Genomic DNA, 23590 nt, shown 5'->3' with positions numbered 1-23590 from the left:
ATGGCTACAGATCAGCTCCGACCCCCTATTCCTATGTCCCCTTTTCCCCTTGCCGTGCCCTTGTTCGACAACATGTTGCCCCACTATTCAATGTCCCCCCTTCTTCAGACCCCGATTGCTCGTCCCTACGATGCCAATTCTCAACAATCTCGTTGCCCGTCCTCCTCATGCGGACGCCTCCCTGCTTGGCCTTGCGCCCAACAGTGCATCCCTGCCATTCCCGCCAGCACAAGCTTTGGTTGGACGCCCACCCACGCTTGGTCCCACGATACCCTTCACCCCCAATTTCAAGTCGGTGACGTGCGAGCAGAGATGAGCACGACTGCGCCACGATCCCTGCGTCCCCGTATTGGGGGTCGCTGCAGTACGATGATCTCTCTTGCTCCCCCCTCTTGAACGACCCTTGATTCCGTTGCTTTGTCCATGTATACGACGTCCGCAACCGTCCCCTTTGCCCACCCATCAAGTTTCGAGCCGTCCAGTTCCCGATATTACGACTTCCTTGCCCTTGCCTCGGCAACAACAGCTACGACCCTGTACCCGCCTTTCTCTCTCTCTCTTGCCCCGTTTGTCCTTTGGTTCCGAAGCCCAGCTATCTCCACAACAAATAGGCTTATCTTTGATAGATGAGTCATGGCCAGTTCCTTTGACGATCCTTTGGTTGGGTTGGTTCAAACCGTCCGGACAACTGTCTGGTGCCGGTCCCGTTTCCGCCTTTGGCCCTATTCTTGCACCCAAGTGCCTTGGTGTAGCCCTGTTTGTCCCATTGCCTTTGTCGTAGTCTTCGCGTTGGCATCGCTGTCATGGCGTTTGCCCGCTGGAGGACACTGCATATCAGTGTAATGTCGTTTGGCATCCTTGGGGTTTCTACACGAGGTTGAGGTACACGAGTGGGTTGGAAATGGGACAGTATCAGCAGTTGGATGTTGGTTGCGCTGTGTGCTTGACCCTGCTGCATCAACACCAGATTGATTCTATAGTTGTAGCCCGTCCCATGTTGGGGGGAGGCAGCCCACACTTGGTGTGTGGCTCCTCCTTGGGCTCTCAGTCTGACCTATATGATAGTTTGACCACACGAACAAAAGGGCGACCGACCTTCCTTGCTTGTAGACGGAAGAGACGCTGACAGCTCTTTGTGGGGGGCCAACCCTTTGGGGTTTGCGGCCCCCCACAAAGAGCCCACGCTGTTCTGCTTTGCGAGTCATGAGAAGGAGACGCGTTCTTCTAAAAAGTACGAATAGGCCCCGTTGATGGAGAAAACCCATGATGATATACCACCTTTGCTGTGCGGCGCGGAAGACCGAAAGATACCTGTGTTTAGAAGGAAAGAGATCCCCTATGCAACGATGAAATGACGCGACCAGCACATTGCCTTTGCACGATGCACATTCCTATGGACCCTTTGGGGGACTTGGGGTGGTGCTCTGCACTTTCCGTCCGTAAGGTTCGGTTATGATGATGATGATGTGTGATTTTGGACGCTCTTTGATCGCTCTCACCTCCGAGGATGAGGGAAGGACAAAAGTGGCGAACGGATGGCATGCTTGATGGTTGAGCCCTTGGATGGCCTGTGGACAAACAGACGCAAACGGAATGTTATTGAGAAGCTTGTTTGAAAGAAAGCAGATTGGATTGATGATTAGGAGGATGCTGGTAGATGATGGCCAAGCTGGCTTGGTGTTTGACCGCAAGGCCAACACACTTCGAGCCGGCCACCTGTCCTCGCCCGATCTCTCGATTCTGCTCCCTTTCTCTCGATTCTCGACTTGAGCTCCTGTAGGCACGACCACTGAAGAAGCCGTCCTGGCTTGGAATTGGGTGGTATCGTGTGGGTGAAGTGTGGGTTGTGTGCGGCCCAACTAAAGCCTTGTGCTGGGGCATGTGGGTGCATCTGGTGGGTTGGCCAAGCAGGTCGAGTGCTGGAACAAAACAGTATGTGGATGATGGATGACGTGTGTCCTATTACGATTGTTGGTTGAGGTTGTCGTGGCTGGACGCTTTGGAGAGCAATATGGATGTGGCTGTGAGTGAAGAAGCTTTTGGTGTGTGGATATCGAACGGGTGTCGTGTTGGTTGGCGGGGTGTATGCAAAGGGTTGCAAAAGGATGGAGTTGGGGTTTTGTGCAGTTTGTCTGGATTTGCGGTTTGTAGAGAAGAAGCAGTGTGTGTGCGACAAAAGGTCTCTTTGTCCGTGTGGATCAACAAGGGTGTGTGGGCTGGCTCCCACTTTGGATGATGATGGGTCTGTGAGCGACTGTGGGTCGTTGGTGGTCGCGTGTTGGCCTGGTTGGAGTATGTCAGTGGTTGTATGCGTTGATGCAGAGCACACCAGCAGATGTGTGTGTGTTAGCAGAAGAACAAGTTGTAGGCCAGAGATTGCGCTTTGGAAGCGTTGATGAAGTGACAGAGCGTTGGTTTGGATGCGCGCTTGAAGTGGTCGTATCCCTTTGGGTGTGGGCGTTGTGTGTGTGGAAGCAGGAAAGCTGCCTTGCAATGGTGATGATGATGTGGGTAACGTTGTTGGTTCAAGTTTCTGTGTCTTGTCAAGTGTATAAAGTTTCTAGTGTGGTCGGCCTGGTGCCTGAAGGACCTTTGGTGCCCTCCCCGCTGTGTGAGTTTGTGTGAGAACTGGTGTGTGGCATTCTGATGTCATGTAAGTGTGTTGGTGCTTTGGCGTCCTTTGGTGTGTGTGTGAGGAGACGTGAAGGGAGTGTGTGCGTGTGTGGCAGAACAAAGGCGTAATGTTCCTTGGAAGGTGACGCGGGTGTTTCTTGTGCGCTGTCTTTGTGAGATCTCCAGCAAGAGGCGTGCCCCTTGGGGCCCAAGCCTTGTTTTTGGCCTCCGACACACCCGGTGACCTGTTCTTTTTTTCTTTCTTTGCTTCGAGGCAGGGGGGGGGGACGGCGAGGCTGTTTGACTCGAGAGCTACGTATGTGTACTACAGGTGTGTGCTGCTACTCCTTACGTGTGCACCCTCCTTGTGATAGTTGTTCTTCTCTCTCTCTTTCTGCTCTCTTTCTTCTTCTCTCTCTTCTTCTTCTCTCTCTACTCCTCACTTTTACATTTGGACGTTAAAGGCGGTGCGCGCTGTTTTTCACTGCGGTCATGGCTGAACTTGACGCACACAGGCCCGAGCCGAAGCGGACGCGGCGTGCTGCTCGTCATCAGGTTGGACACGTGCTCCCCCCGCTCTCCTCTCTCTCTCTCTCTCTCTCTCTCTCTCTCTCTCTCTCTCTCTCTCTCTCTCTCTCTCTCTCTCTCTCTCTCTCTCTCGCTCTGCCCCATGAACTCCCTTTGCAATGAATTACACGCGTAGGAAACCGAGCGGCGGCGGCGCATGGGCATCAACAGTCTGATTCAGGAGATTCATCAAGAGCTGGGTCTGCCTTCCTCGGCCACCAAGGTTGATGTGCTCACGCAAGCCGTTGCTCTTCTTCGAACGCGCCAGCAGCTGGCCCGCCAACTCGCCGACCTCCAAGCCGAAAACAGTCTCTTGCGTGCCGACAATGTTCGCCGTCGTGCCCCCGCTGATGCACAGGCTCCCTCTGAACGGGCCACCACCGACTCGTTTCAGCGCCAGGTGACCAGCTCCTCCGAGAACGACGATGTGGATTGCTGCCACCAGATGGGACTCTTGACCGCCAACGAGGTCCAACACCGGCAACTCCGCTCTGCAGCCGCCCGCGCACAGACCGCTGCGCGCGCCCGTCAATATCACGCCTTTATCAAAGCCCACCCCCCCGTGCTCCCCCGCCACCCGAACCGCCACCACTGGGACGGCAGCAGCGAGGACGTTGAAGACAATCCCGAGCAACTGGCCCTCGCCCTCGCCCTGCCCCCCTATCCTGACGCTCAATTTGAGGTGAAGAGCTGCCGCAAACACAACTCGACAGGCGCGATTGAAGTGGGCGACGACGACGACACTCTGTGGCCCGACATCAAGCCGTGGGACCTGTACGACTTGTCCCTTGACCTTCAATTACACTCGTCCCTGGGCCGGGATCTCTCCCGTGGGCTTCGCCTCCTCGAAGCCAACAACGCCCTCCTCTCCATTACCGGCGCCACCTTCAACCAACTTCAAACCCTATGGACTGACCCGACCTCAGCAATCTGGGACGAGTATCCGCACCTGGCCCAACTGTTTGTGCAGCTCGTCGAGCGCCGGGGCTCCGTGCTACGGTTTCTGGACCGCTTTCGCCGCCTTAATGATAACAGTGAAATCTGGGTCTACTGCGTGGCCTACATCCTGCCCGAACGGGCGACCCTTTCTACCTCGCTCGAAGCCCAAACCAGCACCAGCACCTGCGCCACAGACGCCGCCGCCTCCACCACAGCCTTCTCTTCTTCCACGGCCTTTTCTTTTTTCTCTTCTTCCTCCCTCACTTCCCCGACTGCACCGCTCATTGCTTCAACCACCATTGTGGTCGAACGTCCCCTTGACAATCAGTCCTTTTCTAGCATCGAGTAAAGCCGACAGCGTCGAGCGCTCCTGTCCCGCTCTTGCTCTCGCCCCCTAGGTCAAAGCATTGCCCGTCCATCATAGTCCTCTTTGCGCTGCGCGCAGCCTGGTCGTTGGCCATCTCCCAAAAATTCATATCGGTTATACACTTAAAGCATCACCCTAGCAATTGTGCAAATATCATCAACCTCTCGTGCACAGTCCCTTGCGCGCACCAAAAAACCAGTACTCGACACGCCCTCGGTCCCTCCCAGCGACCCAGTCTACAATGTGGTGTCTACCCGAAGAGTCGATCGGCCTGGCGAGATCTCTCCCTCTCTGTCGATTGCTCTGTCGATTTCTCTGTCGATCTCTCTCTGTCGATTGCTCTGTCGATCTCTCTCTGTCGATCTCTCTCTCTCTCTCTCTCTCTCTCTCTCTCTCTCTCTCTCTCTCTCTCTCTCTCTCTCTCTCTCTCTCTCTCTCTCTCTCTCTCTCTGTGTGAATGGGGATGATCGGGGCGAGGCAATGCCGGCTGCAGCCTTCACTCGCCAGGAGCGGCAGCGGCAGCTTGAAGGCGCTACCCATGCTTCCGCGTCGGGTTCCTCGAGCTCGAAACACGCACAGCGCCGTCGCCTTCAGGAGGCTCGCCCAGGGCGCAATCCGGCGCAGGATGCTCAGACCGTACAGCGCAGCCTTGAAGAGGCCGCCGAGCTTGAACGTGAATTTGAACGTGAATTGAGCGCCTCGCCCGCCTCCCTGCCCCGTCTCGCCAGCCTGCACCCCGAGGGATCCAGCAGCGCTGCTGATAGTGAAAGCAGTTCCCAACCCCTCTCCAGAGTCTGGTCCACCACCGATGCTCAACCCGCAGAGCAAATGGACCCCGAATCGCCGGCTGCAGCCACATCTGCCGCCATTTCACATGCCTCCCCTGCGCACAACGCCCACAAGCTTCAGCTCGGGTTTGTCGAGATTCCCCTTCAAACCATTCGTACGTCTCTGCTCCCACCCCTTCCCAACGCGAATGATCCCATCGCCCTTGCGCGCCTCGCTCACCTCCTGTTGCTTGTTGGCATCGTCATCACCGCCATCACCGCCATCATGATTGTTGTCCTGCAGAGTTCCTCGAGCTCGTGGGTGGCGGCCGCTTTGGCTCGGTGTACCGCGCATTTTGGGATGGTCGCGAAGTCGCCGTCAAAAAAACCGTCTGCTTTGATCGCGAGGTGAGCCGCCGATCCCGCCCACCCGCCCATCCATCGCATGGCCTCGTCTCTTTTGGCTTGAACGCACGGGAAGCAATTGGGGTTGCCCCCATCCGCCCTTGCTGCAGCGACGCTCATCCATCGGCCGTGAAACGATGCATCCAGGCCCAACTCTTGTCCCTTATCCGACACAAGAACATCATTACCTTTTATGGTGCTTGCACGGCCGCCCCAAATTCCTGCCTCGTCACCGAGTTTGCTAGCCAGGGGTCTCTCTACCATTTTCTTGAAGGTCTTGTTTTCGGCTGTATTTCCTTCGCCCCCTCCTCGCTATGCACGAGACACCCTCTGCAGGTGCCACCCAAAACCCAAGTCCTCACATCGATCGCCCCCGCCCTCTCCCATCATGCCTCTGTGCCAACCAACATCAACCTTTTGCAACCAACGCTCAGAGGTCGAGTTTATGGAGTGCGAGCAAATGATCACGTGGGCCTCGGACATTGCAGCCGGTCCGTTTGCACCCCTCGGCGTCCCAGTCAATCGGCACGATCTTTGTGTCGATCATCACCAACGCCACTGACGACATCGACGCGTTGATATCTGCTCGTGTCAACCTCTTGTCTTGGAAATGCAGGCATGCGTTACCTGCATCACGAAGCCCCTGTGCGCATCATCCATCGTGATCTCAAAAGCCTCAATGTCCTCGTCACCGACGACTACACACTCAAAATCTGCGACTTTGGCAGCTCTCGTCAAGTCAGCCGTGACACCAAGAGTGTCACCTCTGCTGGCACCGTGTCTTGGAGTACGTATCGTTCAGCCACGCTCCTTCGATAATGCATCAATAATGCATCGCCCCCTCACACTACGGCCCGCTGATTCCCTGCTGCCCAACGCACATCAACTCCTGTACCATCGCAACAGTGAGTCCTGAAGTGATTCGGAACGAACATGTCACAGAAAAGGCAGACTGCTGGAGCTTCGCCGTGGTCGCTTGGGAACTCATGACTCTCGAGGTATCCTCGTCACCACAATTGTGCTTGCTTTGTTGACTTGATGCTGGTCTATGCGCCCTTTGTCCGCATTGACCCTCTTCGCCAACCCCTATGTCATTTCTATAGGTGCCATACGCCGACATGGAGCCGTATTCCGGTACAGTCTCTTGGCCCGCCCAAGCACACGCACACGCACTCTTGGGGTAGATCAGTAGTTGGACTGCGAGACGCACAAATGTATCAAACAAGCATGGCAGTCTTGACGCGTGTCCTCACGGCCTAACCTCTTTCTAGTCATGTGGCTCGTGGCCAAGCACGGCATGCGACTACACATTCCCGATTCGGCGCCGCAAAGGTCAGCTTGGACCGTGCCTCTTGCCGCCCAACGTTTGCCAAGACAACCCCTCCATTTTTTTTTTTTTTTTTTTTTTTTTTTTTTTTTTTTTTTTTTGCCACGGCCATGCTGCTGGGCCGAGGAGGCCACTTACTTTTGCCAAACTATCCCACTGCTCACCCAGATACGCACAACTCATCCGTTCGTGCTTGGCGCAAGACCCTGACAAGCGCCCGGCCTTTACAACAATTGTCAAGGAGCTTGAATCCATGCGGCATGACGGTAGGAACTACCAACCCCCACCCCTTGCGCACCCGTTTGCTGGCCAGGCGCTCAAACAACCAACTTGCTTGCATCAGAGGAGCTCGCGCAGCAAACCACCATCTTTATGCATCAACGTGAACTATGGGTTAATGAACTGGACAAGATCACCTCTGGTACGCTCCGCCCGACAGGAAACTTTTAACACTTTGTCATATCAGTGACCAACCCTCAGTCTTCACCGGCCCACTCAACTTTTGGCCGCCTCCTATGTCTCTTCCACATACATATGCAGCCTACACCACACTTGAGGCTGACTCGGCACAAATTGCAGAGCAGCGTGCACAGCTCGAAGCGGTGGGATCCTCCGACGGGCCATGCAATCATGGCTTTTTGCCATATCTCCCTCTTTATACTCTCATGACACCTGCACCCATCGCTATCCCAAATCGGCAGAAAGAAGCACAAATACAAGCTCGCGAAGTGGCCCTGCTGCAGCTTGTAGGTCACGCGCATCCAGTTGAGAGAGCACGTGCCCCTGTTCCCAAGTTCAATGTTTGTTTCCGGCATTTCGATACAGATTCGCTCAAAGGATTTTGTCTCCCCAAGCTTGGCCACGCCCGACAGTCCGCACCACCAACTCCAGGCAAGTCTATTTTTACCGGCGGGCCTGCTGCAGCACTCGACTTCTGCCCTCTGCTGGACATCGGTCGATCGACCCATACTCATCACATGTCGCCTTTGCAGCGCTCGCCCTTTGTGCACCATGTACCAGCCCTGCAGTGGTCCGTGGATGACGTGGCCAACTGGATCTCAGTTTTGCCAGACGGCCTCAGCCGCTACAAGGTATGACCGGATCAAATGTGAGGACGTGCCTGAGTAAAAGCTGGGTCTTCTCACTCCTGACCTCGATGGCCGCAACAGCCGGTCTTTGAGGAGAACCACATTGACGGACGCATGCTGCTCAACCTGACGTCGGATATGCTGAAGACTGAACTTGATATCAAGAGCTTTGGTCACCGCCGGGCACTCCTAGAGCAAATTCAGTCCATTCAGCTCTCTACGGTATCGAAGCGTTTGGACATTCGCCCCATGCATACCCGCCTTGTGTTGAGGCTTTGTTTTTGTTTTGCTTTGCTTTGTTTTGTTCTGTCTAATCTGACCGTGTCTGTGCCAAGGATTTTCCTCCACTTGCATCCCTGAAAAACACAGAGGCATCGCCCTTCTTCACAGGAAAGGACATGCAACGGGACAAGGTGTGCCTCGTTGTTGCATGCAGACTGAAGATGTTCCCTGCCACTCGGTGCAATATCAAGGCAAACGGCGTTGCTTTGCACCGGGCCCCCATCCAATGGCTTGCTTTACGTTTATTTTCCACTTGTTCTTCCTCTCAGGTTGTTGTGAAGCTGTCGCTCATCTATGAGCATGATCTGCGACGCGAATCATGGCAATGCGTCATTGCCCACGAACTCGGGACGGCAAATTTCATTCATCAGGTACAAGCCAGTATTCGGCAGATTCTCATGCACAACCTCCCTTGGTCCTCTCTTACTGAAAAAGTCGTGGTGCCCTGCCCCGTGTAATCAGATTGAGTTTCTGTTGGAGACACCGGGGCAGCCAAACGACATGGAGGTGCGCGACCAGACTGCGCTTGATGAGGCAGCGCTTTGACATGGCTGATGCAGACCTGATTGGTTGCTCGCAGATTTGTCACACGCCTCCCTTCAAGTACCGGGGCGTGACCAACCCCCAAGCAGACGCCCAGTTGCTCTTGCACATTTACTTCAAGGCCAACTTATTTGGGCGCAAATCGGTCAAACGACGACTCAATATCAACGGCAACCCGCTGCGCGATACCATTGTTGTGCGCCTGACGCCGCGCCCCGGTGCCTACCCTGAGGTCATGCGCCTTTTGGGTGCCAACTACTCTGGGCTTTCACCCTTTACTCCATCGCAGTCTGGACCCGAAGGCGGCTTTGATTTTGCCCGGCAAATAAGTATTGGATCCCAAGCGCACTCTGACACCAGCGTCGAATCGGTGCCCCTCACAGATGGGGAGCTGCGTGCCGCCACAGCCGCGGCCGTGCAAATTGGCCTGATTGGTCCAGGTAACGGAAGTCACAAGCCCCAGTTGCAAACTGGTCCAAGCAGCCCAGGCGCGCATCATGGTACCCCAGGTCGAGGTGTACAGCAGCAGCAGCAGCAGCAGCAGCAGGCCCAAGCACCAACACGCCCAGATCGAGCCGACTCAATCACCAGCACATCCTCTGGTGGTGGCAGTGCTAGTCATCCCAGCAACAACAACAGCGGCAGCAACGGCAGCGGTCTAGCTTCAGGAATAACGGTGTCCCCGACCACAGCGGCCACAGGGTCTTCAACATCAACAAACATAACACCAAGTGGGCATACCACGCGCAAGTCACACCGGCGCAAACGCGTGCCTTTGGACCTGCACCAGACCTCGCACCCATCCTTTGTGCAACGGAATGTGAATAACGCCTGGCAAACGGGCATCAACCCTCTCACCCGCCTGCCCTCTGGCTTGCCGCGTGGTACGGCCGTGGTACAACATCAACGAGACTCGGCACCCGGCATTGTCAACAGAGCCCAGCATCGACCCTCGAGTGAGGAGCTGGAGGGCTGGTCTTTAAGTGCAGGTGGGCATGCCACGCTTACCCCGAGTCGCAGCACGCACTTGGCCGGCATGGACTACAGCGTTTCACGGCTGAGCCAATCGCCGTTCAACAAACTCGATGCGAACAAGGGCCGGGGGCGGGCACCGGCCAGCGACAAGACCAAAGTTAAGGGCCAGGCTCGCTCCCTGCGTCACGTCCCTCGTTAGTGGGTCAAGCCATGCGTGCCAAAACTGTTTGGCTCAACAACCATCGAGTATTCCTGACATCCCGAAATATATTTCGCGGCGACAAAAGGTTGAACGACCGAAGAAAGTTGAACTCTATGTGCGTCTCCCGTGGGCTGGGCAACCAAGTTGCCGGCCACGGCCATGGAGAGGCTTTTTGCCGTGCTTATTATTTTCAATGCTTTTGCTTTGTGGGCTATTCTTTGCAAGAATCGAGGCTGCCCTTTCCATTCCTCTTTGCGCTTCTCTGCCATCCACTTGAGCGCCTTTAACTCAACTTCCAACAACCGCCAAACCAGTCCAAAGGCATCGAGGTGTGCAAAGAAGTAAACCAACCAAGCACTGGCACACCCCGCTTGTGCGAACAAAAAAATCAGCGTGAGGTTTTCTCTCGCTCTTTAATTTCTCTCTCTCTAAATCTCTCCTCTCTCAAATCTCTCCCCAAATCTCTCTCTCTCTCTCTCTCTCTCTCTCTCTCTCTCTCTCTCTCTCTCTCTCTTTCATTTTCTTAGCAACAAGAAGCAGCGTTAGAAGACAGAATCAAGATGACGGGGGTGCAGGAGGTGGTGGTGGCGGCACAGGAGACGGCATCGTCGGTAGATTCCGGGTCCGGGGATGAACATACACCGGTGGAAGAGGCGCCGTTGAGTGCCACTCAGCAGCAACTGGGCCTTCTTGCGCAAGGATTACGGGCTGCCGTGGCGCAAAGTCTGGTCTTGGCCGATGGCGCCGCCAATCAGCGGGAACATGCGCTCGACGCGCTGATGGCCCGTTTGTACGATGAAGCCACCATTGAAGACTTAGCCAATGCGTTGGCGCAGGGTCGAGCCGCTTTCCAGCCCCAATGGACTGATTTGGTGGCCCCGCTGGTCATGCACTTTGATGCTGCCGCTGTGTCGTTGCTGCTGCGGCTGCTGCATGATGGCTACGTCCAGCAGCTTCCGCTCCTAACAGCCTACCTCAGGACACCACAACGCCTAGCCACAACGCCCGCCCGTTGCCTGATTGAGACGGTGCAACCAGCCCCCCTGATGACAGCCATGACTCAACAGGCACACGATGAAGCAAAGGCCCGCGTTCTCGAAGCAGAGGCAGCTGCCCTTCGAGCAGCACACGCCCGGGAAGCAGAGCTCGCTCGCAAACGGGAGCAGGTATGTTCTGAACTTTTCATTGATATTCATTGCTCTCCAGACTCGCTGTCTTCTCGGGCTTTGCCCTGTCCTTGTCGCTTCGCCACGCCATCTCTCACCGTTTCCCTCCACCTCCACTCGCCTTGGGCATCAACGTTTTTAGAGAGAAAGCATTGCAAATTTTATCGAGGCCGCCGATCTGGACGACGCTGCGGCCGTGGACAGCATCGTGGCCCATACGCTGGAAAAACTTAATGTTCGACGTCTAATCTCGGCGGCTTCGGTGGCAGATGCACCACCCTCATAACCGTGCCGGCAGGTGGACCCTGTGTTGTTCAGTTTCCCGCCTTTGCAGTCGCCTCATTTTTTGTTTTTCGCTCTTTTGACTCGCCGCTGTGCGGCCTTGCTGGGGGGAAACCCCCATTCCCATTAAGCCAATCGATATCTGTTCAAGACAAGTCTAGGATCAATTTCAAAACACCGCGTCTCGAAATTGGGTTAGCGCAAGCAGAAGCGAGCTGTTCAGCCAGGCCTGCTCGCACACTGCCACGGCAACTTTTGATCCTTTCGGTTCTTCGAAGAAAGCTTCTCCTCCCCCACTGTGGCGGAGATGCCTTTCAATTTATTGCGTCTGGACTCATTTATCGCCACTCTTGATTTGCCGTGCTCAGCTCAGAGCTGACTCTCATTGAAATTATCAATCTCCCCCAAGGAGCCATCGCACCAGGCTCTAGAAGGCGCTGCTACCGTGGCTTGCTGGCTCAGGTGCACCGCATGCTGCAGCAGCCCCACAGCCTCGGCACTGGAGGCGCGCCTTCCTGGAGCAAAGACCATCAATCGACCCCACAGCTACTCACAAGACACAGCAGCCGCACAATGAGCCAAATTATGGTCAGACTTGCAAGCCCTCGCCGGCAATCAAGAGCCTTACCTCAAAGAGACCTGGCACCTGGGCAAAACCGGTCCGGGCCTCAACACTCAGCTGCAAAGGATAGCCTTGCATGATGGCCGTAGCCACGTTGGCCTCGCTGACCACCTCGACATACGGGGTCTGCCCCATACTCCAGAGCTCGTAAAGTAACACGCCGTATGACCACATGTCACTGGCCGGCGAAAAAGAATCCCGTGCCAGACTCTCCGGCGGTTGCCAGCGCACGGCTGTCTGGATCGTGCTATGTTGGCGGTAATATTCGCCCCCGTGGGCTGCCTCATCATCTCGTGATGGTCCAGACTCAAATACAGGATTTGACGCCATGCCTGCGCTCATATCTGTTGCGGGATCTGGATTATTCTCGCTGCCTTCGGTGCCTCGAGTCAAAAGGCGAGCGTGCCCAAAGTCGCTCAAGACCACCTGCATGGTAAAGCATGATGACCGCTGTCAGTTGGTGGGCTCTCGAATCTGCACATTCCAGCCCAAATAATGGCACTTACTTCCACGGCGAAGGGGTCCGCAACCGCCTGCTGCAGAAGCACGTTACGAGCCGCAATGTCTCGATGAATGATGCCGCACCCATGCTGCCGGGCACACAACACCCCGCCATGACCAGCAAAAGAAGAGAATCTGATGACGTGAGCCAACAGACTAATGGCGAGGTTTCAGGATGGAAGAAAAAAGGCAGCGCAAAGAACAGGCAATAGTAAAGAAAGAATGACGAGCTAAAGCGTCCATACCAGATGCTGCACACCAGAGGCAATCTGGAGTGCAACCGCCACCATCCATCGCTCTGAGAGGAAGTTTTGCTGGCGTTGTGCACGTAAAAAGTCGAGCAAGCTACCGCCTATGCAAACACGATCTCATGTGAGCTATGCAGAGCAGAAGACGCGAACACTCTGCCCTCTCTCCGGGCACCGACCAGGAAGGTGCGGCATAAAAAGCCCAGGTCGACCATCTGGTAGCGTTGTGTGACCCAACAGGGTCACGACTCGATCATGTTGAGCCAGTTGTAGCAACGTGATCTATGAAAACCCGCACCATGCATAACCATCAATATAGTAATACATGTATTATTTCATCGGTTTTGGCAAGTAGTTTTGATTCGTATAAGATGGCGCTCACCTCGAGCAGCATGCCAAGACGATGTTCCTCGGCCGCATGCGTCGCGCATTTTAAAACGGTGTCTTGAGTGCCAAGGAGAGGTGCTCGCACTCTGTATAACAGCGAGCGCGTACCCTTGCGCAACGTCTGCTGGATTTGAAACTCCTCACTGGGAATCAACTTGGACTGCGTGGCAATCAAGGTGTAAGTTATCATGGCTTTGCCAAGTCGTTGGTGCCATGAGATGGCACCCTTACTTTTGGAACAGCAGCAACAGACATGCTGTCAAATTTGGCACCGGCCGTGGGGGAGGTGGTGGTGCGGGCCAGTGCTACTTGCAGCCTGTTGATGAGCGATGAACCAATGAACGGAGAGGGTTAGAGGGAACGCCGAGGGTGGATGCAACTGGCAAGATGTACATCAAGCCGGGCTAGGCAGACGGAGCGTACCGTTGCGCCAGAACTTGCTCGTTGCTCACGTCGTCGAGCCATCTACACGTGAGGTGAAGCAAGTCGGTGAGAAGAAATGGAGTTTGAAGCTTTGGGGTGGCGGGGGGGGTGGGGGACGTTTAAGGCTACGCACGGGATGGGGCGGCGCCGCCGAGCACGCCGGATGAGGATGGTTGCACCGACGGCGCACAAAAGCAGAGCACCTGCAATGGTGGCAAAAACCACGACATGCTGCGGGCCATGGGCCTGACGTGCGGTGGACAGACTGTGCGGGGTTGTGGTACCAGGTAGTCTGGGAGCGTCCGTGGTGCTCTTGGTAAGAATGATCAAATTAGCAAGCGTGTAGCTGGTGGCTAGTTCTGAACCATCAATGTAGGCATGGATGGAAAGGGTGGTGCGATTGAGGTCGTAATGAATGGTTAATCTGTCCTCAACACTGGAAAACCTCCACTGGGGCTGTCCCTCCTCTTCACTGGGTTTGGTGCTGCCAAAGTACATGAGCCGAAGGTAGGTTAGGGTGAAGCACGGAACCACGACCGACTCGTCTTCGCTACGGGCAAACACGTGACCATGATCAAAGCGGACGACCATGCGACCGCTGGTGCAGTCTTTGATCAAAAAGGCCTCGCTGGTGTCCCAGACCTGCGTACACGCTTCCTCATCGTCAGCATCTGGGCAGTCGGGGATGCCGTCACACAATTGAGAGGCACGGTAGGTTGCCCCAGAGCGGCAAGTGAGGGTGACTGAGGTATCAACCACCCGGCAGGAGGCTGCGGGTCTGACGGTGCTAAGACCGAATTCGGAGCTGTTGGTGGTGGTGGTGGTGGTGGTGGTGGTGGTGGTGGAGGAGGAGGTTAAGTCGATGATGGTGGGAGTGGCAGAGGCGCTGCCGGTGGGGTCGGTGGCCAAGAAGGCGTTGCATGGTACAATGGGTGGGTTGCAGGTATCAGGCAAGAGGAGAGCGGCGCAATTTGAACGCATGGCCGAGACAAAGGTGTCAGCACGAAGAATTTGGATGTCATTGCCTCGAACGTCCAGCACATCGAGGCGATTGTTGAACGGCAGTAAATCCGGATGTAAGCGAGTGATGCGGTTGTGGCTAATGTTGAAGTGCCGAAGGCCGGTGAGGGAAAGCATGCTGACGCCGCTAATGGAGGTAATGTTGTTGAAGCTGAGGTCAAGGTGCTCGAGTTGCTGGGCGGCAAAGGTTTTGCGCACGGGGATCTGGTCAATCGCATGATGGCGCACAATTAGGGTCTTGACATTGGGGGGTGCGCCGCTGTCCGGCAAGACGGTCATGGGGTTGGATGCGAAGCGACCATCGCATAGAATGTGCACGCCTTCAGTACGATCAAAGCTGATGCTGCAGTTGTATTTGTCCAGCAAGCTGTGCCCTGCACGGTCAATGTAAAACTGGTTGTCGCCGTGGCAGACATAGCGTGACCAGATGGGGTGACCGCAGTACCTATTGGGGTTTGAGGTTTGATACACACACACAGCGCCCTTGGGCACGTAACGCCTGGAGCCGGCAATGCTACTATCGCAATCCCAGCACCGAAAGTCGAGCCCAGACATCGGCTCGATCTGATGCAAGGAGCACCCCGGAACATCCTGAGTCCAAGTTGACGGTAGCTGGCTCAGCACCACCACCGCCACCACCACCACCACCAGCGTTGACCCCGACCCCCGCCACCCTTGCCAAGTGACCCTCATCCCGAACACCCTCCTCTCCCTCCCGCGCCCAACACACACACACACACACACACACACACACACACACACAACCCACTCTCCCCCTCTCCTTCACCTCGAGCGAAAGGAGGGAGGCAGGGAAGCAGCACGAGGAAGAGCGAGCACAACAGGGAGCGCCAAAATTAAAAATTAAAAATCGGATCAGATGTAAAATTTGAATTTAAAATTTAAATTAAATTTGTGTGTGTCTCTGTGTGTCTCTGTGTTCGTCTGTGTGTTCGCCCTGTGTGTTCGTTTCGGTGTGTGTGTCTGTGTGAGTTCGTCTGTGTGTCTGTGTGCTCGTCTATGTGCCTATGTGAGTTCGTCTGTGTGTCTGTGTGTGTTCGTCTGTGTGTCTATGTGTGTTCGTCTGTGTGTCTATGTGTGTTCGTCTGTGTGTCTGTGTGTGTTCGTATGTGTTCGCCTGTGTGCATGCTCACATGCGCATGTGTGCAGTGTGGGTCGTTGCGTCTTCAAGCTTTCATCAAGGGTTTCCACCTTGGCGAATGATGATGATGATGATGATGATGATGATGATGATGTCTGCTCTGTTCGACCATGAGGTCAACAAGGGCGTTGCGACAATAGCAATTGAGGCAATTGAGTGTGGCAGGACAATTTGAAAACGGACGAGGACGAGAAATCACGACACAAGCCCGAGACCCACCCACCCCCCTCCCGGGCAAGATCACTTCTCCCTAGCTCGGGTGTACTTTTTGAAACGTCTGATCGTTCCAGATAAAAAGTGTTCGGCCTCGATGACGATAGGGCTCACTCGCCGAACAACAGCTTATAGACATCTGGAGCCGTTACACTCTTGACTCTGCTCCGCAAACAACGCGTGAATACTCGCTGCCACGCTTGCAAACTTCTCAGGCTGCTGGCCATAAAATGTGTGATCTTCGAGCAGCGGCTGCAAACCCTTTTTGAACCGGCACACGCGCAGCCACCTCAATGCGCACAGGATAAACAATCTTGGCAGACGATATGCACAGGTCCGTGTAGCTGGATGCAACCAGGATCTTCGCTACCAGCTGCCCACTTTCCGTCAGCGATGCATCATAACCAGGTGCCACGGCATCCTTCACCGCCTCCACAAGCAGGCAGTCGCCTTCATACACGACCACATTGTTTCCCGCTTGCATCTTCATCGCCGCCACGTTCTGACCAGCGGCAGGCCCGTCGCACACCCGTCCACCGCCGTTGGCGCGTTGGCACGCCATAAAAAGTACAAAGTCGTCAATTCCAACACGTGAGACACCCCAGCACCATCAGTACAGAATACGCGCTTGGTTGGCCTTGAGGTCTCGTTCTCCGCGTGCGGAACAGTGGTCAAGGGACAATCGTACATGACGCGACCGTCCTTGGTAACACACTTGAGCATGTCCCATGGTCAGATCCAAAAGCGGCATTGATGGAACAGGACCTGTCGTCAACACTTTGAGGTTTTGTGGTTGTTGGAGAAAGCGCACAAGGGAACCGATTTTTATCGGATTTGAGAGCACGCAAGTGGAGTCGAGGCTCAATAAGTTTCAAAGTCCAATTGAGCAAGTGATAACATAGCATTCGCAGCAAATGGATCATCGGACGCAGGATTCGGACAGGGACAATGCCCCACCTGATCGCAGTGGCGAGAACAAAAGGGAGACAGCGAGGGTTACAAATTGGTCAGTTTACAACAGCGGCAAACAAGAAGTGCACAGTTGGATTCGACTCGTCTCCCGCCCATTTAGGTGTTCCGATGGTGGGAAAGCTTCTTGAAGAATGTGTGTGACCGCAAGAAGTGTGCTAAAATTTGCGGGTGGGCGGATCAAACTGCTGGCGCGGACGTGCTGCTTGTGGTGGATTTAGCAGTCGTTGTTGTGGAAGGTCCGGCTAGTGCAGCCGTCTCGAGCTATGGATATCAAGCAACAAGGTGACGGTACAGCATGAAAATCAAAGCCCCTGCGTGAACGCAACCTAGATCTTCAGCGCCCCCTCCCATTGGCCCTGCCCTCTCCAGGTCCTGCATCCCAAAACTACGACAGGAACCACCCATGGGTTTTCACACACCAAGGCTAGGCGATCACCAAATGTCTCGTTAATGAGGCGATCAATGGTCTCGATCAAAACAGACTTGCGGCACGCAGCCAAAGGCGCATTATCCGTGAAGAGGGTGACGTTGGTACACCCACACGACGCCATGGCCGTGGTGGAGATGGTCGAAACGCTGCTGGAGGTGGAGCTGGAGGTGGAGCTGGAGGTGGAGCTGGAGGTGGAGCTGGAGGTGGAGCTGGAGGTGGAGCTGGAGGTGGAGCTGGAGGTGGAGCTGGAGCTGGAGCTGGAGCTGGAGCTGGAGGTGGAGCTGGAGGTGGAGCTGGAGCTGGAGGTGGAGGACGACGGCCCGATGGCAGCGACGTCGTACGCCACGAGGGCGATCGCCAGCATCAGCGCGACGGCAACCCGACCGATCATAATCGTAGGTGAGGGAGTTTCTACCCAAAAAAAAATCAAATCCGAGGTGTGTGAAACGTGACAACGCTTTTACAACACGATAACATGATGTGAAAATGGTCCAAAGAAGTCGTAGCAGCAGAAGTAGTAGAAGATCCGTGATAATGTAGATAAAATTGATTGTCAGATTGTCTGGAAACACTGTCTGACATTTTTTAAATGAGATCGGAGGACACACACACACACACACACACACACACACACACACACACACACACACACACACACACGAGAGAGAGATGGCGGCGTCCGATCAAATGGCAGTGTCGGGTACGATCCGAGCCACGGACGAGCCCTGCATCGTCAAGATGAATAGGATCTTGGAAGGATCAGAGGACGTGGCTTCTCTGGCTCAGGTACGTGCGATGCGTGCTTCGTCGGTCACATGCCGCTGTCATGTTTCGCCGGGCTCACGCTCGGTCATCGGGCACAGGGGGTCACGTATTGGAATCCTCCAGAGGCATGCATGGCGGCTGCGACTGCTGCCATTGGTCAAATGGAGACCAACCGCTACAATCGTGTTGAGGGCGTGCCTGAGCTCACTGCTGCCCTAACACGGTTCGCACACGTGACTATCTGCGCATCGGCGTGTCCTCTGGTACCCGGCCTCACGCCATCCCTGCTTTTGTGCCAGCAAACTCGAAGCCGATAACAAACTCCACAACCAAGGCGTCATGGTCACCATGGGGGCTAATCAGGTTGGCGGGCTTGTAGGATGTCATGCGCCACGCGATGCCTTGCCTTGCCCTCGCCTCACCTGTACACGGCACGTCCACTTTCATGGCCGGCTCGCAGGCCTTTATGAACGTTTTACTGACTCTTTGCGAGCCAGGCGATGAGGTCATGCTTTTCCTGCCGGTAATTCCCTTTGCATCTCGGCCGTGTCCATGGGATCACATGCAATGCAATTGCCGAAACAATTTTTTGTTCAACGTTTCATGGCCCCCGCCTGCCTCCCTTTGGATCCCGATTAGTACTACTTTAATCATCACATGGCCCTTCAAATGACGGGCATGAAATGTCGCAAGGTGGCGCGACGCCCCGACACTTTCGAACTTGGTACGTGTGCAACGCGTCCCTTCGATCAGCAGTCACCCTTGCCAACCTCCCACCGCTTCAAGGACCCGGCTCACCCCCGCTCTTGGCCTCAGACATGGATGCCATCAAGCAGCATGTGTCCGAGTGCAAGGTGGGGTTCCACATTGTGCTGCGCAAGCCTTGAAGGCTCAACTCTGTCCCACTTGCCACTGACACATGGCTTTGGTGCTATAGATGGTTGTGTTGGTCAACCCGTGCAACCCCAGCGGCGCCGTCACGGATGCCGAAACATTGAACGTGCGTCCGCATGCCCTTTGACCTTTGTCTGACAGGCTCGATTCCTTGACAATGGAAGAAAAAAAAAAAAACAGTGATTTTGACACCTTGCGCCGCAATCTTGACAGACTCTCAGCGAGCTGTGCCGCCAGCACAATACCTATCTGGTTGTTGACAACACCTGTACGTTTTTCGGACGTCAGCGTGCACTACAGTTTTCGCACTTTGCCCTTTGCCTTGTGACTGACCGCACCACTGTCCTTAACATAGACGAAGACTTTATTTGGGATGATGCAGCCAAGCACACGTGTGTGCACCACCCGGCCCGTCGTTGCCCAATGCTCCCAACTTGACGGCCAATGTCCCCTTGCTCTGCGCATCGTAGGTGCATTCAAGGCCCCCATGTTCTCAACATCTTTTCCTTCTCCAAGGCCTATGGCCTCATGGGTTGGCGCGTCGGCTACATTGCCTATGAGTTGAATTCAGTGGGTTTCCAATCAGCGAGACTTTTTGTTTTTAAGCTGCAGCTGTGTCGGCGCCTTTGTTGTCGTCACGGTTTCGCTGTAGGACCAGGTACGACTCTAACTTTGTATTACGGCCACGTAGCCGGAGCTGGCGCAATCCCTGCTCAAGGTCCAGGATACCATTCCCATCTGTCCGTGCATCATCAGCCAACGCGCGGCCGTGGCAGCATTGGAACAAGGCAGCACGTGGGTTGCGGAAAGGGTTGCCACGCTCGCTGCCAATCGCCAAGCAGTCCTTGATGCTCTGGCGACGGTGAGTTGACAGCGCAAGCATGCGGGTTGATGCATCGGTTTTGCACCTCACTGGCTTTTGCTGTGGCAGGTTGATGGCTGCCAGGTCTTGGGCCAAGCTCAGGGGGCCATCTACATTATGGTGCGCTTACCCGTCGACGATGACATGCAGGCCGTAGAGTGGCTAGCACGGCAGCACCACGTGGCTGTCATTCCGGGCAGTGCGTGCGGTGCGCGCGGCCACATTCGAGTGGCTTTTGCCAACCTGGACATTGATCAGGTGCGGCCCTTGCGTGCCATCAACCTGGGGCATGATTGCCTCGCGCGCTGATTCAAAACATGCTCACAAACCTGTCCCTCTTGGCGGCTTTGCAGTGCATGGCAGCCACTGCGCGCCTGGTAACCGGGTTGCAAGAGCTGCAAACCCACGGTTCAACTGCATTCAGCCGATCAAGCTAAATCCCGTGTGTTGCTGCCCAAGCCCGAGCTCGAGTGGCGGGGAGGCAGAAGACCCAGAATAATGTGTGGGACTCAATCAAGACCGTCCAGCTACACGCTTCAAGCCACGCTGTCGTCGCCCCTCATCATGCAAAACGAAAGTACAGAACACCAACAGGCTTGCTTGACCGAGCTCAATTAGGTCATTGCATCAAAAAAAAGTTTACACATAGGCACGGTACAGTTGGACAGCCTCCTTAGACGCCGCGATGGTGACCGCTAAAATGTTCATGCACCAACGAGATGGCAGCCAAATGAATGAGTAAAGGCCGGCAGAGATCAAGCCCGACTATTGCAGGCGGTGCTGCCAAGTGCGTCCTCACCTTCTTGAGCGGCGACAAAAAGCACGTGTCCAGCAACAATGTCGAGGGCTTTGTCCTCGCCCTGGGATGACCGAAGCCCACCATAAATGAGAGAAATGCCAGCGAATAGGTGTGCAAAAGGGCACGTCAGAAGTCGACTGAGGCACCTACCCCTGCCTTGTACTGAACGGCACCAGCGCCACCCTGAATCAAAACGATGCTTGGTCCTTGCTCGGCAGGGAGCACCATGGATGTCATGGGCTCAACCTGCAAAACAATGTCATGGCCAGGGCCAGGGTCGGCATGTCGTGCGAGACCGTCAGTGTTTGGATGCCTGGTACACATGGAGCAGTGCGAGCGTCCGTACCTTGGCACCAGCAACAGTAAAGTCGGGGACGGGAGGATTATACACGGAGACGCGGGGCTCATCTGGATGGGGGGCACTGGGGAAGAGTTGCTTCTTGGCATCGCCCGTCTCATAAGTCAACATGTCCACAAGGGTGGGAACGTCCTTGAACTTGGGCGTGCAGCCAGCACGCACCTATCGCGCCGTCATCGAGGATATCAAACTGCGACAGGGCCGAGGCCAAGCGGGAGATGACAAGGGTAGCAGGAGCGACGAGACGCACAACGTTGTCGGAGCAGGCCATGCACTCGATGCAATCGCCGTCGATGTAGGCATGTGGCAGATTTGGGCCCAAAAACATGGCCTCGCCTGGCTGCAGGGTCACAATGTTCAGGAGATACAAGCAAAAGACGCCCACATCGCCTGTCGTTGTACACGTCAAAGTAATTGGATTCGCTTGATGAGCGTGGCCTTGACGAGGCAGAGGGCTAAGGTGGCGTGTCCTGAAATAGCAGCGAGAACAGTCCTCACCTGGGTATTGATCGGCCAGACGGAGGACAAACTGGGTGGTTTCATCGCGTTGATCCACGGGTACAGTCTTGAGGCGGCTCTGCAGATGGACAATAAGGCACCCATACGAACATGAGTCTGGATGGCAAGTCGCTGCGAGCAGCTCTGCAAGATTCATACCTCGAGCGCGGAGAGCTGTGTGGCAATCAGTGTGGTGTCAGCACGCATAAGAGTGCCAAGAAGCTGGGCCAGCGATTCCTTGACAGCATCCTTGTTTTTCAGACTGGCTGCCATGGCATCAGCTACAAAGGCCGGCAAGCATGGCAAGGGAAAACGCCGTAGTGCGTCAGTCGTGCTGCGCTGGGCAGGGGTGGATGCAAGGAAGCCAGTATTATGACGGGGTCAGAACAGACCGGCATCGGCACCCACGACGGCGCGCAGCTCGTGGATGGTCTTGAGGAACTTGGCAATTTCCTCGGGCTCCCGGAAGCCACACATGCCCTGACGCGCGCAGCGTGTGCAAAAGGAACAGATTCACGTCATCAAGCAGTCTGGTAAGCCGAGTGCCAATCGCTTTGGTGCGCGCAGGACAGCGTATGACTGGCGACAGGAGACAAAGAGGTCGAGGGGCGGTCGAAAACCCTCTGGCTCACCATAAAGGGGGTGATGGCAATGGCCATTTCAGGCTTGTGATTATCGTCGGGGTAGTGCTCGGGGTCACGGGCGTGCAGGGCTTCGGCCAGCTTCTTGTCTGGGTGGGCCTGGATGGAAAGGGTTTTATCGACGGAGAGCACTTTGAAAAGATAAGGAAGCTGGCCAGCCTTGGTCACGCTGCCCTTGCTGTAGAGGCGAGCGTAGGCTATAGTGAGTATTGACAAGGGAAAGCTGGCTAGAATTGTGGGAGCTCGATGGGACAGACCTGAGTTCGGGATAGCGCTCCAGGGCTTCGGAGAGGGTGATGACACTGTCGTCGGGCAGCACCACCTTGGAAGGGGCCTTGGCGTGCGTGCCCATCCACAGCTGCGAGCCAAATGAGGTGAGTATACTCAAAAGAGAGGAGAGGCGAGGCGAAGCGGTCGCTGGTGGTAGATAAGTGTAACCCAGGAGAGGATTCCCACCTCAGCGTAGGGCTTGTCGGCGTCGAGCTTAAAGTCAGTGTTACCGGCCTGGGCCAGTTGCGCAACGGCGGAAGCAGCGCCAAGTTTACCCCAGGCGTACTGCTGCACCTCGCAGCGCATTCGCAAAACTAGGCATCAAGCATGGCGGCGTAGCGTGTCCATCATTAAAAGCAGGTGGGAGCGAGAGCAGCCCAAGATTGCGTGACAGAATCTGAGGATTGGCCGAGAGCAGCGCATCGTGGTCTCCTACCGGGATCCATGGTGGCAGGCTAGAAAACTCAACGAAGGAGATGTGGTCTACCGAGACGCGGAGGAAACTGCCGCAAACAGGAGTGGGGGCAAGCGAGATGAGCGGTACGTTGCAAGTCGTCGCGAAGCCAATATGAACATGTGAAAGCGTGGAGCTGGCCAGTGGGACTGCTGCCCTCAATCAAGGGGCCAGACATCCAACGCAGAAGCCGCTGGAGGCCACCAGTGACGAGCTGGTGGCCTCTCACTGAGCAAGATTCGCAGCAAGGGTCAATACAACAAGTGCAGCAGCACGCCAACAGTCTTCCTGCATTCACTTGATTATTGAATAAGCCCCCGTCTACCTTGCCGCGTCAAGGGCCGGGGGCGAGGGGTGCTGGCTGTTCAGTGGCGCTGCCGTTTTACCCCCGCCAACGGCTCCCGTTTCAACACTTTTTGCGTTTTTTATGCGATTTTTGTGTTTTTTTACCTTCAAACGCAAAAAAAAAAAAAAAAAAATTGATGTTTAAGAGACACGGACAGTATTTTGCTGATCTGGCAGAGAAAGGGATTTATGAGGGAAAGCCTCTA

The 23590-nt window shown here is 55.3% G+C and overlaps 6 protein-coding genes across 6 annotated transcripts; 3 read left to right on the top strand and 3 right to left on the bottom strand.

Annotated features, from left to right (window-relative positions):
- Positions 1-315: 315 nt before the first annotated feature.
- Positions 316-1881, bottom strand: MONBRDRAFT_38720 (uncharacterized protein; the record flags this gene model as incomplete). The annotated part of the gene is made up of 3 exons (XM_001749370.1): positions 316-867; positions 1500-1568; positions 1703-1881. 3 exons carry the CDS (start codon positions 1879-1881, stop codon positions 723-725), a joined length of 393 nt encoding a protein of 130 aa, XP_001749422.1. The 3' UTR covers positions 316-722.
- Positions 1882-3337: 1456 nt separating this feature from the next.
- Positions 3338-4602, top strand: MONBRDRAFT_38719 (uncharacterized protein; the record flags this gene model as incomplete). Its single annotated transcript, XM_001749425.1, has 1 exon — positions 3338-4602. One exon carries the CDS (start codon positions 3338-3340, stop codon positions 4466-4468), a length of 1131 nt encoding a protein of 376 aa, XP_001749477.1. The 3' UTR covers positions 4469-4602.
- Positions 4603-4966: 364 nt separating this feature from the next.
- Positions 4967-11527, top strand: MONBRDRAFT_11590 (uncharacterized protein; the record flags this gene model as incomplete). The annotated part of the gene is made up of 11 exons (XM_001749424.1): positions 4967-5661; positions 5995-6149; positions 6275-6445; positions 6930-6990; positions 7154-7406; positions 7978-8076; positions 8155-8295; positions 8625-8726; positions 8936-10060; positions 10603-11241; positions 11384-11527. 11 exons carry the CDS (start codon positions 4967-4969, stop codon positions 11525-11527), a joined length of 3585 nt encoding a protein of 1194 aa, XP_001749476.1.
- Positions 11528-11892: 365 nt separating this feature from the next.
- Positions 11893-16658, bottom strand: MONBRDRAFT_38718 (uncharacterized protein; the record flags this gene model as incomplete). Its single annotated transcript, XM_001749369.1, has 7 exons — positions 11893-12069; positions 12152-12571; positions 12652-12735; positions 13513-13597; positions 13705-13746; positions 13838-15315; positions 16386-16658. The coding sequence occupies 7 exons, from the start codon at positions 16656-16658 to the stop codon at positions 11893-11895; spliced, it is 2559 nt and encodes an 852-aa protein (XP_001749421.1).
- Positions 16659-18157: 1499 nt separating this feature from the next.
- On the top strand, positions 18158-20548 carry MONBRDRAFT_38717 (uncharacterized protein). Its single transcript, XM_001749423.1, has 13 exons — positions 18158-18284; positions 18362-18486; positions 18563-18626; positions 18724-18786; positions 18903-18987; positions 19080-19117; positions 19201-19263; positions 19371-19425; positions 19513-19549; positions 19628-19727; positions 19849-20019; positions 20089-20277; positions 20373-20548. Exons 1-13 carry the CDS (start codon positions 18168-18170, stop codon positions 20454-20456), a joined length of 1191 nt encoding a protein of 396 aa, XP_001749475.1. The 5' UTR covers positions 18158-18167; the 3' UTR covers positions 20457-20548.
- Positions 20549-21338: 790 nt separating this feature from the next.
- MONBRDRAFT_38716 (uncharacterized protein) lies at positions 21339-23031 on the bottom strand (the record flags this gene model as incomplete). The annotated part of the gene is made up of 7 exons (XM_001749368.1): positions 21339-21566; positions 21675-21753; positions 21834-22013; positions 22307-22493; positions 22573-22673; positions 22772-22899; positions 23022-23031. Coding segments are annotated over 7 exons (912 nt in total), but the record flags the coding sequence as incomplete, so codon positions are not given.
- Positions 23032-23590: the final 559 nt, after the last annotated feature.

The sequence above is a fragment of the Monosiga brevicollis genome, genomic scaffold, assembly GCF_000002865.3.
Source record: "Monosiga brevicollis MX1 MONBRscaffold_30 genomic scaffold, whole genome shotgun sequence".
In the NCBI taxonomy this organism is placed as follows: domain Eukaryota; class Choanoflagellata; order Craspedida; family Salpingoecidae; genus Monosiga; species Monosiga brevicollis.
Note: the sequence above shows the minus strand (reverse complement) of the source record. Positions and strands in the feature narration are given on the sequence as shown.